The sequence below is a fragment of the Cololabis saira genome, chromosome 4 (assembly GCF_033807715.1).
Source record: "Cololabis saira isolate AMF1-May2022 chromosome 4, fColSai1.1, whole genome shotgun sequence".
Lineage (NCBI taxonomy): Eukaryota > Metazoa > Chordata > Actinopteri > Beloniformes > Belonidae > Cololabis > Cololabis saira.
The window spans coordinates 654,939-670,828 of NC_084590.1; the positions used below are offsets into that span (position 1 = coordinate 654,939).

At 47.8% G+C, this 15,890-nt stretch overlaps 1 protein-coding gene across 1 annotated transcript in view; it reads right to left on the bottom strand.

Moving 5' to 3' along the window:
* Nucleotides 1-559: 559 nt before the first annotated feature.
* lrrc75a (leucine rich repeat containing 75A) overlaps nucleotides 560-15,890 on the bottom strand; it is a 58,214-nt gene continuing 42,883 nt past the window's right edge. Inside the window, exons 4-6 of the mRNA XM_061720149.1 lie at nucleotides 14,933-15,045; nucleotides 3,587-3,860; nucleotides 560-2,813 (exon numbers count right to left, since the gene is read on the bottom strand). Of these exons, the coding sequence (XP_061576133.1) occupies nucleotides 2,202-2,813; nucleotides 3,587-3,860; nucleotides 14,933-15,045 (999 nt within the window). The 3' untranslated portion in view covers nucleotides 560-2,201. The remainder of the gene's footprint in view (nucleotides 2,814-3,586; nucleotides 3,861-14,932; nucleotides 15,046-15,890) is intronic.

The following is a 15,890-nucleotide window of genomic DNA, read 5'->3' on the forward strand; positions in this document are numbered from 1 at the left end:
AGAATGGTAAGTTAGGGCTGAGAAACATTACTCAAGTTATGGGCATAGAAATCACATTTTTCCAAATTCCTGGTTTCCCATGAATATTACAGATTTGTTTGTATTATCTTCTATTTTAGACTTTACTGTTTATTCTGGAATACTGGGTTTCTGTTTCTCATTGCATCAAGGCCATCCATCCATCCATCCATCCATCCATCCATCCATCCATCCATCCATCCATCCATCCATCCATCCATCCATCCATCCATCCATCCATCCATCCATCCATCCATCCACTTTCTATACCCATTTAATCCTTTACAGGGTAACGGGGCCTCAAGACCATATAATGATATCATCAGAATCTTAGTGTCTCCAAATATCTTTAATAACTTACATGAAAACCTTTAGATATTATACATAAGAGTACAATTTTGCTTTTTCACTATGTTTATCAAAACTAGTATTAAAGAGGTTCAATGGACAATAAACACATACTCAACTTGATATAGTGTATGTATATATATATGTATATATATATATATATATATATATATATATATATATATATATATATATATATATATATATATATATATATATATATATATATACAGTGGGGCGAAAAAGTATTTAGTCAGACACCAATAGTGCAAGTTCCATCCGTCCATTATCTATACCCGCTATATCCTTTGCAGGGTCACGGGGGTCTGCTGGAGAGCAGGGTCACGGGGGTCTGCTGGAAAGCAGGGTCACAGGGGTCTGCTGGAGAGCAGGGTCACGGGGGTCTGCTGGAGCCTATCCCAGCTATTTTCAGGCGAGAGGCAGGTCCACCCTGGACAGGTCGAGTAGGGCAAGTTCTCCCACTTAAAACGATAAGAGAGGCCTGTAATTTTCATGCCAGGTATATCTCAACTATGAGAGACAAAATGAAAAAAAAAAATCCATAAAATCCCATTGTCTGATTTTTAAAGAATGTACTGTATTTGCAAATTATAGTGGAAAATAAGTATTTCAATAACAAAAGTTAATCTCAATACTTTGTTATATACCTATTGTTGGCAATGACAGAGGTCAAAGGTTTTCTGTAAAGCTGGACATACATAGTGGGAGAACTTTCACAATTGGTGGCTGACTAAATACTTTTTGCCCTATGGTGTGTATATATGTGTGTGTGTGTGAGAGAGAGAGAGAGAGAGAGAGAGAGAGAGAGAGAGAGAGAGAGAGAGAGAGAGAGAGAGAGAGAGAGAGAGAGAGAGAGAGAGAGAGAGAGAGAGAGAGAGAGAGAGAGAGAGAGAGAGAGAGAGATTACAATTTACTTGTTAAAACTCAGCAAATCAACAACTTGACAAGCCGATCATAGTAAGCATGTGACACACTCTGATGTACAGTAACATGAATTCAAACATGGATTATGTATTATATATAAGCTACTAAATATTTGACATATGCTTCAGGCCACATGGCATTGAGGTTAGTACATCTATTCACTGTACACTAACACCACCCAGTCCTGGTCCTGTCAAAAGATGCTCTTTATTGTTTTTCACACAGTTGTCTAATAAACATTAGACCTTTGCAACATGGATTTGATGTTATCAGTTGCTTCCGTGACTCTCCTCTTCACAGACAGTTAATCTGTTTTTAAGCAGCAAGAGTTCAATGAATGGGTTAACTTTTGATACCTGTTCATCTTCTCATACAGCTGGCTAGCTATTAGTAAAGTATTTGGAAGGGAGATGTTTTATACATTTCCATTTTTAGTTTTTGAAAAAAAAAGTTTAAACTTACTAGTTTATGTCTGGGGATTTTTTAATCTTCTCATGAAGCTTTATCACTCATGACACATTTTAAACCAATAACCAGAGGTGTTACAGGCACATTTAGGTATTATCAAGATTAAAAGAATAAAGGATGTGACATTTTATTCATAAAAGCTCCATTTGATATGATAAAGTAGTCAGTACTGCACATTCTCACTCACAGCTATGGCATAATGTACAGCTATAATAAATGCCCTTCCCCTTGGGGAATGGCCTCTTGTGGCATCAGCAGTCATTCTATCAGTAGCTCAAGGCTCTGGAGTCATAAATGTCATTACTGGAGGTAATTTCAAGTGGCATTGCCATGCCATGCAACACTAGCATCTGCTTTTTTCACCTCCCTCCACACAGGACCAGACACAGGGAGGAAAACATAATCAGAGTGAGGAGCAGCAGTCAGGTTAAATGGTCTGATTGGTCAATCAAGTCATCCCTCTGCACTCTTATTGGATCAACTGCATCGCATGAGTGCTGCGAATGGCTGGAACAGGACAGGAGGGATGAACAGCTCTGTGTGTCTTCATCAACCTCCACCACAACTGCCCTCCTCCCTTCATATGCTTTTCTTCTCTGTGCCTCCTTCTCTTTTTCCTCTTCCCCATTGCTCCTCCTCCTCCTCTTCCCCTCCCCTGCTCTTGTCTGCTCTCCTACTGTCCACATGCTCTCATCTTCATCGTCCTTCCCCTGCACCTCCCTGTCAAAATCCAGCAGCTCCTCCATCATTTCTTCTATCTCCGTCTCCCCTTCCAGCTCTTCCTCCACCTCTGACCGGAGCTCACCCATGCTCTCGGTTCGGTTGGTGTCATCAGTGTCCTCCTCGTCCCAAAGACACCTAACCTTTTCAGGTGGGTCGCTGGCCTGGCTTTCTCCAAACTCCAAGATGGTGGGCAGGTTGCCCTGCTTGGGACAGCGCTTCCTCAGGCTGACCAGAAACGGCTGTGGCAGGGAGAAGATGTCCACATTGTTGCCCAGGTCTATCCATGTCACACTCGGGAAACTGTTTTGATCCTACAAAAGAAAGCATTCACATCTTAACAATAACAATGTAACAAGAATCTTTATTCTCTTAGTTTGAGCACAATGCAAACCATTTTCTGCACATATCAAAAAGACATGGCTAAGAAAGAAGATGGTACAGGTACTGGACTTGCCTATCTGCAGTTCTGACGTGTCTGATGAAAAAATAAAATAAAATTAAAGGGGACCTATTATGCCATCTAATACCTATTTTAAACAGGCCTTGAATGTCTTAAAAACAAGCTTTTGATTGTTTTTGCTAAATAAATTAGAAATTCAGCGTCTGAGCCATGTCTTTATCTTCCCCATTTCTAACCTCCGTCTCTATGAGGGATTCTGAGTGGGCGGGGCTATGATAATGAGGCTCTGTGCTGATTGGCTGCCTGACGCGATGACCGGAATGACGCGATACACCGCTACGAAAAGATGGCGGAAGCTCCTGCCGGCGGAGTTAGGTGTGGGCGTGGTTTCACGCATCGCTCCTGTCGTTACGTAACGACGGGAGCAGAATCTTATTGGCTCGTAGATCCACATCACACTGGACGGCTCATCCGGGCGGCTGTACAGACACTCCAGAATCTGGTACTTTAAAGGGGGACCTATTCATAATAGGTCCCCTTTAAAGTAAAAAGGACAATCCTGTAGCACATCTTAAGATGTGTTTAGAGGAACTGGACAAAATCTGTCTTTGGAATGTGTTGCAGGCATGAAATGCAAAAACTAATCTCATTTGAAAAAGGTTATATCATAGATGACTTTCAGACCTTCAGGGCATCAGTTAACTCCTTCAGAACAGCTCTGGTCAATCTGTTTCCATTCAGGACCAGAGTCTCAAGGTGTGGCAGTGTAGCCAGCGTGGGGAGCAGCAGAAGGAAAGCCTCATCTGTTAGTTCAGTGAAGCCCAGTTCCAAGCTGACCACAGCGAATGCATGATGCTGTAGGTGTGCACACAGACGCTCCATGTCCCGGGACGTCAGTGGGATGCCAGAAAGATCCAGAGTGCCACTGGAGAGAGGAGCTGACAATACTGCCTTCAGACTGGAGACAGAGCCATGAGAACATATTATAACCAATATGGTCGGGATGATTGTCTTGAATTAACAGCACATATTATTGTTTGGCACCAATCATTTAGTGATGATTCAATCTATACAATATCATAAATAATATGCATAGTGAAGAAATGCTTCCTTCTTGCCAACAGGTGGTATAGAAATAATAATTTCAATAGTTTGTTACAAGTACTCTCTTTTCCCCCTATCAAAATCTGTATAGTTTAGTGGCCCAATATGTAATGGCACTAATAAGAATTGATCCAAATTGGTGGTGGAGGAAGATGCCAGCAGATGGGGTATGCTCAAATATGTAGAGACAGTTTGCTGGTCATCAAATCTGACACAGTAATACTAGAGAGCTATTCAACTGGTCTCTCAGCACAATTGACCAAATTTTTGCAACAAGAAGACAGGGGGTAAGGGAGCCCTCCTGCCCTGACGGGACATTCTTTGCTGGGTACTCGATGGATGCGTATAAAGCGTGGAAGCCGCTGTGTTTGGCAATTTTGTCAGTCGAGGATGCAGAAGATGCCTACATATTTGGATTTATGATCGCAGGATTCCTCCTGATTATCTCCTTGATTGGAGGAGGCGGTCTCCTGATGTATCGACAAATGCGTAAGTCGTCGGCGGCCTCTTTCAGCCACTTAGAAAGGCTGCCGGACGTGGCAGAAGGATCAAGCAAAGCGATCAGTGCTCTGACTTTTACGCTGGTGGAGCAGGCCCGTAAGCTGGATGTGATTCTCGAGCAGAACCGCAGGCTGGCGGGGGGCTTTGAGCTCATTAACAAGATGGATAACAACATGGAGAAGCTGAGAGCTCAGCTTGGCCGGAATTGATTGATTGATCACTATTTCGTCTGATTGAAGTCGCTGAGAATGATCAGAGACTGGAAAGGCAGACGGAAAATTACTGGGCTGCCTGTTCTCAAAACAACCGCTGATTTACGAATTTGACCTCGAGAGAGCGGCTTGGCACGACCGCTCCTGCTCACAATCTCCTGGAGGAATGCAAACAAGATAACTCTGTCTCCTAGCCCTTCCCTCTCCCAAAACACCTGAGGATCCGCCCCCAGAACTGTACGGCTGCCCGAAACATCAAGGACGCCTTTCTGGGCGAAAGGTCATCGGACTTATCGCGTCACAGACTCTCACACACACACTGACACACACACACTCACCCCCCTCTCCTCATCCAACCGCCTTACTGGCTCCCCCCTCTTATCAGCCCCCCTGACAAGGACGTTTCGGGTTTGAGCGCCAGCTACGTGGCCCTCACTTGGATGAACTTGCCGGGACCACCCCCCCCCCCCCCCCCACTTGCCCACCCCCCACCACCCACATGCAAGTCTTGTGACGTCTGTGCTTTGTATGCTGCAAGGTGTTTTTTTTGCAACTTGATATTGTGTATTGTATGATATTCAATGTGAAGATGTACTTTTTTTTCTCCTCCCCCCCCTATCCCAGTGTTACCCTTGGAAAACAGGCGCACGGTGTATCCGAAGTCAAGAACAGTTTTCTAAACTGACTCAATAAAGCTGATTCTGAACTCCTCCATTAGATCTTCATCCACATTCAGGGGGAGATGAGTCTCAAGGGTGAATATACTCAGAACGCGTACGCATCATGGCCGACACGCGTATCTTGCGTTCATTTGACGCCTCGACAGGCACCTTCTCCAAAAGACACTGAACGCGTACGTGCTGGTCCAGGTCAGTGGTGCTGGTGCTGGTCCAGGTCAGTGGTCCAGGTCAGTGGTCCAGGTCAGTGGTGCTGGTCCTGGTCAGAGGTCCAGGTCAGTGGTCCAGGTCAGTGATCCTGGTCAGTGGTCCAGGTCAGTGGTCCTGGTCAGTGGTCGAGGTCAGAGGTCCTGGTCCAGGTCAGTGGTCCAGGTCAGTTGGTCCTGGTCAGAGGTCCAGGTCAGTGGTGCTGGTCAGTGGTCCAGGTCAGAGGTCCAGGTCAGTGGTCCAGGTCAGTGGTCCAGGTCAGTGGTGCTGGTCAGTGGTCCAGGTCAGAGGTCCAGGTCAGTGGTCCAGGTCAGTGGTCCTGGTCCAGGTCAGTGGTTCAGGTCAGTGGTCCAGGTCAGTGGTCCTGGTCAGAGGTCCAGGTCAGAGGTCCTGGTCCAGGTCAGTGGTCCAGGTCAGTGGTCCAGGTCAGTGGTCCAGGTCAGAGGTCCAGGTCAGTGGTCCAGGTCAGAGGTCCTGGTCCAGGTCAGTGGTCCAGGTCAGAGGTCCTGGTCCAGGTCAGAGGTCCAGGTCAGTGGTCCAGGTCAGTGGTCCTGGTCCAGGTCAGTGGTCCAGGTCAGTGGTCCAGGTCAGTGGTCCTGGTCCAGGTCAGTGGTCCAGGTCAGAGGTCCAGGTCAGTGATCCTGGTCAGTGGTCCAGGTCAGTGGTCCTGGTCAGTGGTCCTGGTCAGTGGTCCTGGTCAGTGATCCTGGTCAGTGGTCCAGGTCAGTGGTGCTGGTCAGTGGTCCAGGTCAGTGGTCCAGGTCAGTGGTCCAGGTCAGTGGTCCAGGTCAGAGGTCCAGCTCAGTGGTCCAGGTCAGTGGTCCAGGTCAGTGGTCCAGGTGCTGGTCCAGGTCAGTGGTCCAGGTCAGTGGTCCAGGTCAGAGGTCCAGGTCAGTGGTCCAGGTCAGTGGTCCTGGTCAGTGGTCCTGGTCAGTGATCCTGGTCAGTGGTCCTGGTCAGTGATCCTGGTCAGTGGTCCAGGTCAGTGGTCCAGGTCAGTGGTCCAGGTCAGAGGTCCAGGTCAGTGGTCCAGGTCAGTGGTCCAGGTCAGTGGTCCAGGTCAGTGGTCCAGGTCAGTGGTCCTGGTCCAGGTCAGTGGTCCAGGTCAGTGGTCCAGGTCAGTGGTCCAGGTCAGAGGTCCAGGTCAGTGGTGCTGGTCAGTGGTCCTGGTCCAGGTCAGTGGTCCAGGTCAGAGGTCCAGGTCAGAGGTCCAGGTCAGTGGTCCAGGTCAGTGGTCCTGGTCCAGGTCAGAGGTCCAGGTCAGTGGTCCAGGTCAGTGGTCCTGGTCAGTGGTCCAGGTCAGTGGTCCAGGTCAGTGGTCCTGGTCCAGGTCAGTGGTCCAGGTCAGAGGTCCAGGTCAGTGGTCCTGGTCAGTGGTCCTGGTCAGTGGTGCTGGTCAGTGGTCCTGGTCAGTGGTCCAGGTCAGTGGTGCTGGTCAGTGGTCCAGGTCAGTGGTCCAGGTCAGTGGTCCAGGTCAGAGGTCCAGGTCAGTGGTCCAGGTCAGTGGTCCAGGTCAGTGGTCCAGGTGCTGGTCCAGGTCAGTGGTCCAGGTCAGTGGTCCAGGTCAGTGGTCCAGGTCAGTGGTCCAGGTCAGAGGTCCAGGTCAGTGGTCCAGGTCAGTGGTCCAGGTCAGTGGTCCAGGTGCTGGTCCAGGTCAGTGGTCCTGGTCAGAGGTCCAGGTCAGTGGTCCAGGTCAGTGGTCCAGGTCAGTGGTCCTGGTCCAGGTCAGTGGTCCAGGTCAGTGGTCCAGGTCAGTGGTCCAGGTCAGTGGTCCAGGTCAGTGGTCCAGGTCAGAGGTCCAGGTCAGTGGTCCAGGTCAGTGGTCCAGGTCAGAGGTCCAGGTCAGTGGTGCTGGTCAGTGGTCCTGGTCCAGGTCAGTGGTCCAGGTCAGAGGTCCAGGTCAGAGGTCCAGGTCAGTGGTCCAGGTCAGAGGTCCAGGTCAGTGGTCCAGGTCAGTGGTCCAGGTCAGTGGTCCAGGTCAGTGGTGCTGGTGCTGGTCCAGGTCAGTGGTGCTGGTCAGAGGTCCAGGTCAGTGGTCCAGGTCAGTGGTCCAGGTCAGTGGTCCTGGTCAGTGGTCCAGGTCAGTGGTCCTGGTCAGTGGTCCAGGTCAGTGGTCCAGGTCAGTGGTCCAGGTCAGTGGTCCAGGTCAGTGGTCCTGGTCAGAGGTCCAGGTCAGTGGTCCAGGTCAGTGGTCCAGGTCAGTGGTCCTGGTCCAGGTCAGTGGTCCAGGTCAGTGGTCCAGGTCAGTGGTCCTGGTCCAGGTCAGTGGTCCAGGTCAGAGGTCCAGGTCAGTGGTGCTGGTCAGTGGTCCTGGTCAGTGGTCCTGGTCCAGGTCAGTGGTCCAGGTCAGTGGTCCAGGTCAGAGGTCCAGGTCAGTGGTCCAGGTCAGCGGTCCAGGTCAGTGGTCCAGGTCAGAGGTCCAGGTCAGTGGTCCAGGTCAGTGATCCTGGTCAGTGGTCCAGGTCAGTGGTCCTGGTCAGTGGTCCTGGTCAGTGGTCCTGGTCAGTGATCCTGGTCAGTGGTCCAGGTCAGTGGTCCTGGTCAGTGGTCCAGGTCAGTGGTCCTGGTCAGAGGTCCAGGTCAGTGGTCCAGGTCAGTGGTCCAGGTCAGTGGTCCAGGTCAGTGGTCCAGGTCAGTGGTCCAGGTCAGAGGTCCAGGTCAGTGGTCCAGGTCAGTGGTCCAGGTGCTGGTCCAGGTCAGTGGTCCAGGTCAGTGGTCCAGGTCAGAGGTCCAGGTCAGTGGTCCAGGTCAGTGGTCCAGGTCAGTGGTCCAGGTCAGTGGTCCAGGTGCTGGTCCAGGTCAGTGGTCCAGGTCAGTGGTCCAGGTCAGAGGTCCAGGTCAGTGGTCCAGGTCAGTGGTCCAGGTCAGTGGTCCAGGTGCTGGTCCAGGTCAGTGGTCCTGGTCAGAGGTCCAGGTCAGTGGTCCAGGTCAGTGGTCCAGGTCAGTGGTCCAGGTCAGTGGTCCAGGTCAGTGGTCCAGGTCAGTGGTCCAGGTCAGTGGTCCTGGTCAGTGGTCCAGGTCAGTGGTCCTGGTCAGAGGTCCAGGTCAGTGGTCCAGGTCAGTGGTCCAGGTCAGTGGTCCTGGTCAGTGGTCCAGGTCAGTGGTCCTGGTCAGAGGTCCAGGTCAGTGGTCCAGGTCAGTGGTCCAGGTCAGTGGTCCTGGTCCAGGTCAGTGGTCCAGGTCAGTGGTCCAGGTCAGTGGTCCTGGTCCAGGTCAGTGGTCCAGGTCAGAGGTCCAGGTCAGTGGTGCTGGTCAGTGGTCCTGGTCCAGGTCAGTGGTCCAGGTCAGTGGTCCAGGTCAGAGGTCCAGGTCAGTGGTCCAGGTCAGTGGTCCAGGTCAGTGGTCCAGGTCAGAGGTCCAGGTCAGTGGTCCAGGTCAGTGGTCCAGGTCAGAGGTCCAGGTCAGTGGTCCAGGTCAGTGGTCCAGGTCAGTGGTCCAGGTCAGAGGTCCAGGTCAGTGGTCCAGGTCAGTGGTCCAGGTCAGAGGTCCAGGTCAGTGGTCCAGATCAGTGGTCCAGGTCAGAGGTCCAGGTCAGTGGTCCAGATCAGAGGTCCAGGTTGGGCTGTTTTATCCCCCGATCAATCGTCTGAGCTGGACTCAGAGGTTCTTCAGTCATTGCTCGGCCAACACGACTTTGTTCCAGATATTTCGCTAAATTAATCTCCTGACGACATGTACGTGCACGCTCCACCTGGCTGCTGCAGCTCGACAGCTCGTCCCCGTCAGGTAGCAGGACGACAGCCAGCTCTCTGCTGCGGTGTCAGACTCGCCGTGTCTGGTTTGAGCTGAATCAGCGGACAATCCCATGTAACAAGTCGTCAAACGAAATGGAGGAAATGCAGAAATATCGCTGCTGTTTCTCATCATCAGTTGCTGCATCGGCAGATGAACGAGCTCTCCAGTCTCCCAACGGCTCTGGTTGAACGGCCCGACAAACCATCTCCGATCGCGCTGTTTTCTTTACCGAGATCACAAGAAACGCAGAGCAGTGATCTCCTTGTCAAACAGTGTTGTTGTCTTGTTTATTTTTCCGTTATTCCACCAGCTGGTTTATTAAACTATTACCAATTATTTAATTACTTTTCTAATGCTGGCTCTGCTTACTGCCCCCAACAGGTTACCGCCGGCCCCTCGAACTGTCTGGCCGGTGTGCCCGGCCCCGAGGACAGCCCCCTGAACTTTGACTATGTGTTGGCCTGGGCCTTGGGTCCAAAACCTCATCCCTTACAATCTTCACACTATGTAAAGACAGCATGAGGTGCATGGAAACACATACTAGCATATGTGGAGGGGGTAAGGGTTGAGGGGGGAGTTCCAGGCACAGACCACCTAAGACCAACATCGCTTGCGTAGTACGCAAGGAGAGCGTGTAGTACCGGCGGTCACCAATAGGGGGCAGTAAGCAGAGTAACAGTTGGAAAAGTGATTAAATATTTAGTAGTAGAGGTAGTAGCAGCGGTAGTAGCAGTAGCAGATTAGAACAACAAACAAGTTAACATGACACCATTGGATGAAGAGGAGATTATAACATTGCTTTGCTTGCGATTTCGGCAAAGGAAACGATGCCAGCGACACCAGCTGGTATCAGACCGGGACCAGCTGGTATCTGACCGGTACCAGCGCCACTCGCGGCCAGAGCGAGAACTGCAGGTCGCGTACGCGTTCAGTCTCTTTTTGAGAACATGCACGTTGACGCGTCAAATGAACGCAGGATACGCGTGGCGGCCATGACGCGTACGCGTTCTGAACTACAAGTATATCTCAGGTCTAAGTGAGCGCCGCAGCCTCCCGGCACAGCGCTTCAACCTGGTTTTTATTTTAGGATGGGTGATACAGGGTGGGGGGGTCAAGGGAAGGTGTTGAATAATGGGAGAGATGTGTTTATTATTTTGTGCGTGTTTGTGTGAGTCAGTAAGTCTGTGGTCTATGTCCCAGAATTATTCCTCAGCCATTGTCCTTGATGTTATCAGCCGGCTCGGTATAGTTCTGATACAGTTCAACAGTTCAACAAGTTCAACAAGTGTCACGAGGGGAAAGGGAATGATGGTAGGAGCAAAGTGTCTTATTTTCATAACATCCAGGGAGATTATGGCTAGACCGGCCTGCCAGGGCCACCCTGACAAGGTCTAATTGAAATATCACCAATTGTATTTGGGTCAGGCTTACTCCAGTAATTTTCCGTCTGCCTTGAAGTCTTCATCTACACGGTGACTCCAAACAGCCGAATTTGACGTCAAATTCCGTCAGGCTGAGCTTCACCTTTTCCAGGCTCATTGACCGTTTTCCATACGGTCAATGAGTTCAAAAACCGCAGCTAACCTGCGATTCTGTTCAAGAATCGTGTCCAGTTTGCGATTTTGCACACGTTTCAGTCTGAGTCTTGATCGGACAGCTTATCCTTTCTGACACGTCAGGCAGCCTTGTAAGGGCCGGAATAGCTGTCAACCTTTTCCGAATACGTTGATAACCAAGTAACCGCCAACTCCAAAAAACAGAAATCCTGTTATCAGACATCCAATTATATAGGCTTTTTTGACATCCTCGACTGACGGTATGGACAGACACACGATCCTCCACGTCTTCCAGCAGTCCATTGTGTATCCAGCAACAAATGTCCCATCATGGCAAGAGGGTTCCCCTTTGTCTTCTTGTCGAGAAAATTTGCTAACCAGTTCCATATTTTAACACTGACCGATATAGTGCCACCTTTTGGCACACAGAAAAAATGTGTTTTTTTTAACAATTTATCCCTGTTTAGGGGTACATCCTATCCACACCATGGCCATGACAAGGTGGCACAGTTTGATGTCTTGCCACAAATCAATAATTTGCCATGAAATCAAGACAGATTGTCCAATCACCCCCAAAAGTCATCCATTTAATGTCTTTAGTCCTGAGTACATGATATAACAATATTGGCTGAACTCTAAAGCCCCACCTTCTGGTTAGGTATACATTTTTTAAATCACATTATGTGCTCCATTTCCTGATTCATTCATCTAATCAAAGTTACATCCACACATATAATTGTCATAAAGGCTCCTTATTGACTGTTTTGTGTATCGTGGACATAACTTGAACGTCACTGCCATCATTCATCACTGAACAGGAAGTTCCTGATTTGTGGTACCTACGCGTAAAAAAAAATCAATAAGAAACACTTGTTTGTCCTAGCACAGTACAATTGTATGATCAGATGCCTTTCAACCAGACAAAAAATTCCTACACTCTAACAAATAGTGTACGGAGGTGTCCGTAACTCAGTTTATTTCAAAATATGAAAACTATAATGTCATAACTTTGTCATAATTGATCTAATTCACTTCCAAGTTTTCACAGATGTCATCTACCATTGTGAATACATCCTGTCGATTTCAATGATATGGGTCCAACTGCTGATTTGTGGTGATTTAAAAAAAATGTGATTTATTCAAAATTGTTTAAAATTGTGGACTCTGGCAGCAGCATTCTGGATGAGCTGAAATTATCTGACTGGAGATAAAAGAGCATGACAGTAGTCAGGTCTGCTGGAGATTATGGCATGAACGAGCTTCTCTAATGGCACTGTTCCACCAGCACCTACTCAGCCCGGCTCGGCTCCACTCCACTCGGGGTCTAACCGTAACGATTAGATACTTTTTCTGTGACTTCATCACACTTCAGGCCACCGATTGGTCGGGGGGGTTGGAGTCAGACGTCTCAGTCAGGATGTGACATCAGTGAAAGAGCGACTCTGATGGCTTCTTGTTATGGGCATGCCAAGTAATGGCATGACCATATTGCAATCGTCCAGAATGGCCCAAAAGGCAATGTTGCTAACAAGCTCGCAAAAGTCCCACTGCGCACCAGCGGGTGTACAGCATGACCCCGCTCGGATGTGGAAAAAAAAATCCCCAAAAACTAAAACACGGCCGGAAAAACGAGGAAAAACATGAAAATGAAGGCGATATATTAGTATCTAGAAAAGGTTTCCCTTTTCTTATTATTATTCCGCACTCTTTTTTCGTCCGTTAATACGGCCCGAACCGCAATGTGCACCCATGCATGGCATACATTGTTGGATGCGTCTCCATCGTGATTCGATGGGTATTACTTTTCTCAGTAATAGGGGTTACCATGGCAACGCTAGTTGCCAAAAAGCAAAAAAAAAGGCGAAAATTCCCGCGCTTATTGCTCGGCCGAACTTTATCGTAGAGACATCGTTCAAACTTTCAAACACTCGGCCCGATTGTCCCTAACCGACCGTACAACCTTATTATGCCAAGTATTACAGTTTTTGTGATATTGACCTTTCATTTTTATTTTTTTTCCCGTTTGACTTTGGACGCTTGTTGCTAGGCAACAGGTTATCGTAGAGACATCGTACAAATGTTTCCCGACTCGGCACGCTGTGGAATTCAACATACTCAAATTTCATGAAGCTGGGATTTAAGGAAATTTTATGTCAAAATCCAGGCCACATGGCCCCATTCATTCGGATGGAGTTTTTTACCATGGTGAAAAAAAAACCTATCCGTTAACGTAGCCTGAACCGGAACATGCACCCATACATGGCATACATCGTTGGATGCGTCTCCATCGTTCCTCGATGGGCATTACTTTTCTCAGTAAAAAGTGTTACCGTGGCAACGCTAGACGCCAAAAAGCAAAAAAAAAGGCGAAAATTCGGACGCTTATTGCTCGGCCGAACTTTATCGTAGAGACATCGTTGAAACTTTCAAACACTCGGCCCGATTGGCACTAACGGACCCTACAACCTCATTATGCTAATTACTACAGTTTTCGCAATATTGACCTTTCATTTTTTTTAAATTTCTGTTTGAATTTGGACGCTTGTTGCTAGGCAACAGGTTATCGTAGAGACATCGTACAAATGTCCCCTGACTGGGCACGCTGTGGTCTTCAACATACTCAAATTTCATGAAGCTGGGATTTAAGGAAATTTTATGTCAAAATCCAGGCCAAATGGCCCCATTCATTCGGATGGGGTTTTGTACCACGGTGAAAAAAAAACCTATCCGTTAACGTAGCCTGAACCGGAACATGCACCCATGCACGGCATACATCGTTAGATGCATCTCCATCTTGCCTCGATGGGCATTACTATTCTCAGTCAAAAGCGTTACCGTGGCAACGCTAGATGCCAAAAAGCGCGCCCCATTAATAACTATTGGGAGCACAGGAATTAATGAAATACAAGTGTAAAAACACCTCAAACTGACATAGAGCCTAAACACAACCACTACAGCCCCAAACCAAAGCAGCAAGAGGGGACGAATGGGCGGTAGGGCATGCCCATATCAAAATTTCCAGAAATTTTCTAGTTCATTTTATTCTTCCAGCAATGGCAGCACAAAAGTCTGTTTGGTGATCCAACTCTGAGGTGCAGATGTTCATAAACCTGGTGCTGAGGAGAGACTTAAAAAGGGATCTAGGTGGGGCGATAAGGAACGAAAAGGCTTGTGAACTTTAAATACACGGTTTTATTTTGAAATGTAAAAACCCAGTGGCGGTTAGCCTGCAAGTTATATGTACACAGACTGAAAAGCTCGACAAGTACCTGTAGCAACAAAGTAGCTGTGCCAATTGGATTTTTTGTCACTCCATGTTTTATATTTTTTACTACAGCTGTATGTACACGTTTGAAACTTTTTATGGTCAAAAAAGCTAAAGGCTCAATGCTCAAGAGCTATTTTTTTGTTCACTGATAGGGTTTTTACAAATGTTATCCACCCAATCCTTATCATGATAGGTAATCAGCATTGCGCAAACCATAGAAAATATATAGCCATGGTTGACCCCCACCCAATCTGAAATTCAATCATAACCATTCTTTAATTCATTATTTTCTCAGAATAACTTCTTATTATATGCAATAAAGTAAGTCTGATTTATTTCATTAAAAAAAAAAAAAAAATAGAAGCTTTAAAATGTGCATATGTGATAACATAGTATAGCAATTTGAGATTGGAAAAAAAGTTGGGTACTCACCTGCATTTGCAAATTGTCATGATTTTATGGCAGGGACGCACAAACGAGACAAACTACCTTATTTGCTAAAGCTTATACTTCTATAGATAATTTGTGATCACTAACTGAAAATTCAAAAACACCAATCAAGATACAATTTAGGTAATAAGAGAGACTAGGGGTACATGACCACAAAAGGAATCAAACAGGCAGAGAGAGTGAAGTGTCACAATGATGATGATCCATGACATCTAAATAGGAAACAATTTACACATTGGTGATGAAGTGAGACCTTCACAAAAACATTGTGACTGTACTCTACAATGGGAAAACAATGATATTTACATATAGACACTTACCAGGCCTGAGGTTTCCTCTTGAGCAGGCCGTGTCTCCTCCACTGGGAATGGGGGCTGAGATGGTATGTCAGCTGACGACAAACCTTTTCCATTGCCCCTAGAGAGTCTGCCTCCTAATGAATTCATAAAGAAGAAATAAACAAACTCTGACGAGAGACAAGTTGCAAAAAGATGAGTAAAAGCTCGGTGGTCTTCAGCTCTGCAGTATCAATGGTGAGAACAGCTAATTGTATGTACAAGTAAACTATTGTTTGACAAGAACAACCAGATAATATATAAATCCCAGACTGGATCTCAAATACAAATGACACTTGATGTGGGCTACAGTTTGAGTTTAGTACTCTGTAGCCAAATTCCCTGTTTGATGTATTCAAACGTTGTCATTAAAGTCTGATTCTGATTCTGATTCTGTGTACTCTCCATTTTTAAAACCAGTAGTTGTTGCACTGATAAATATAGAATCACCAATCTTGGATGGTGAACATTTATGGCGCTTTTGCATTAGTCTCACTTCAGCTCGGTTCTACCCGTTTTGCGCTTTCGCACTAGGGCTGAGACGGGTAAAGCCGCTCCAAGTCGGTACTTTTTTCTGTAACCATTTCAGCCAGGTTCTTAGCGGGCTGAGAAGGGACTATTTCTGACGTCACCACCTCCTCGCCACTGATTGGTGGGGGGCGGGGACGTCACCACCCTCCTCGCCACTGATTGGTCGGGGGCGGGGCCGTCAGACGTTTGAATCAGGAAGCGGGAGTCAGAGCGAGGCGACCCGCGGCTCGCGGCGATTTTATTATAAAGCACAAAATGTCTGTTTGGTGATCCAACTCTGAGGTGCAGATGTTCATAAACCTGGTGGCTGTCGAGAAAAAATTAAAAAATCGATGTAGACGGGCTGTTTTACTCTCAGCCGCTCCCGGCTCCAGCTGATTTCTGATCAGCGCTGACATGAACAAAGGTGTTG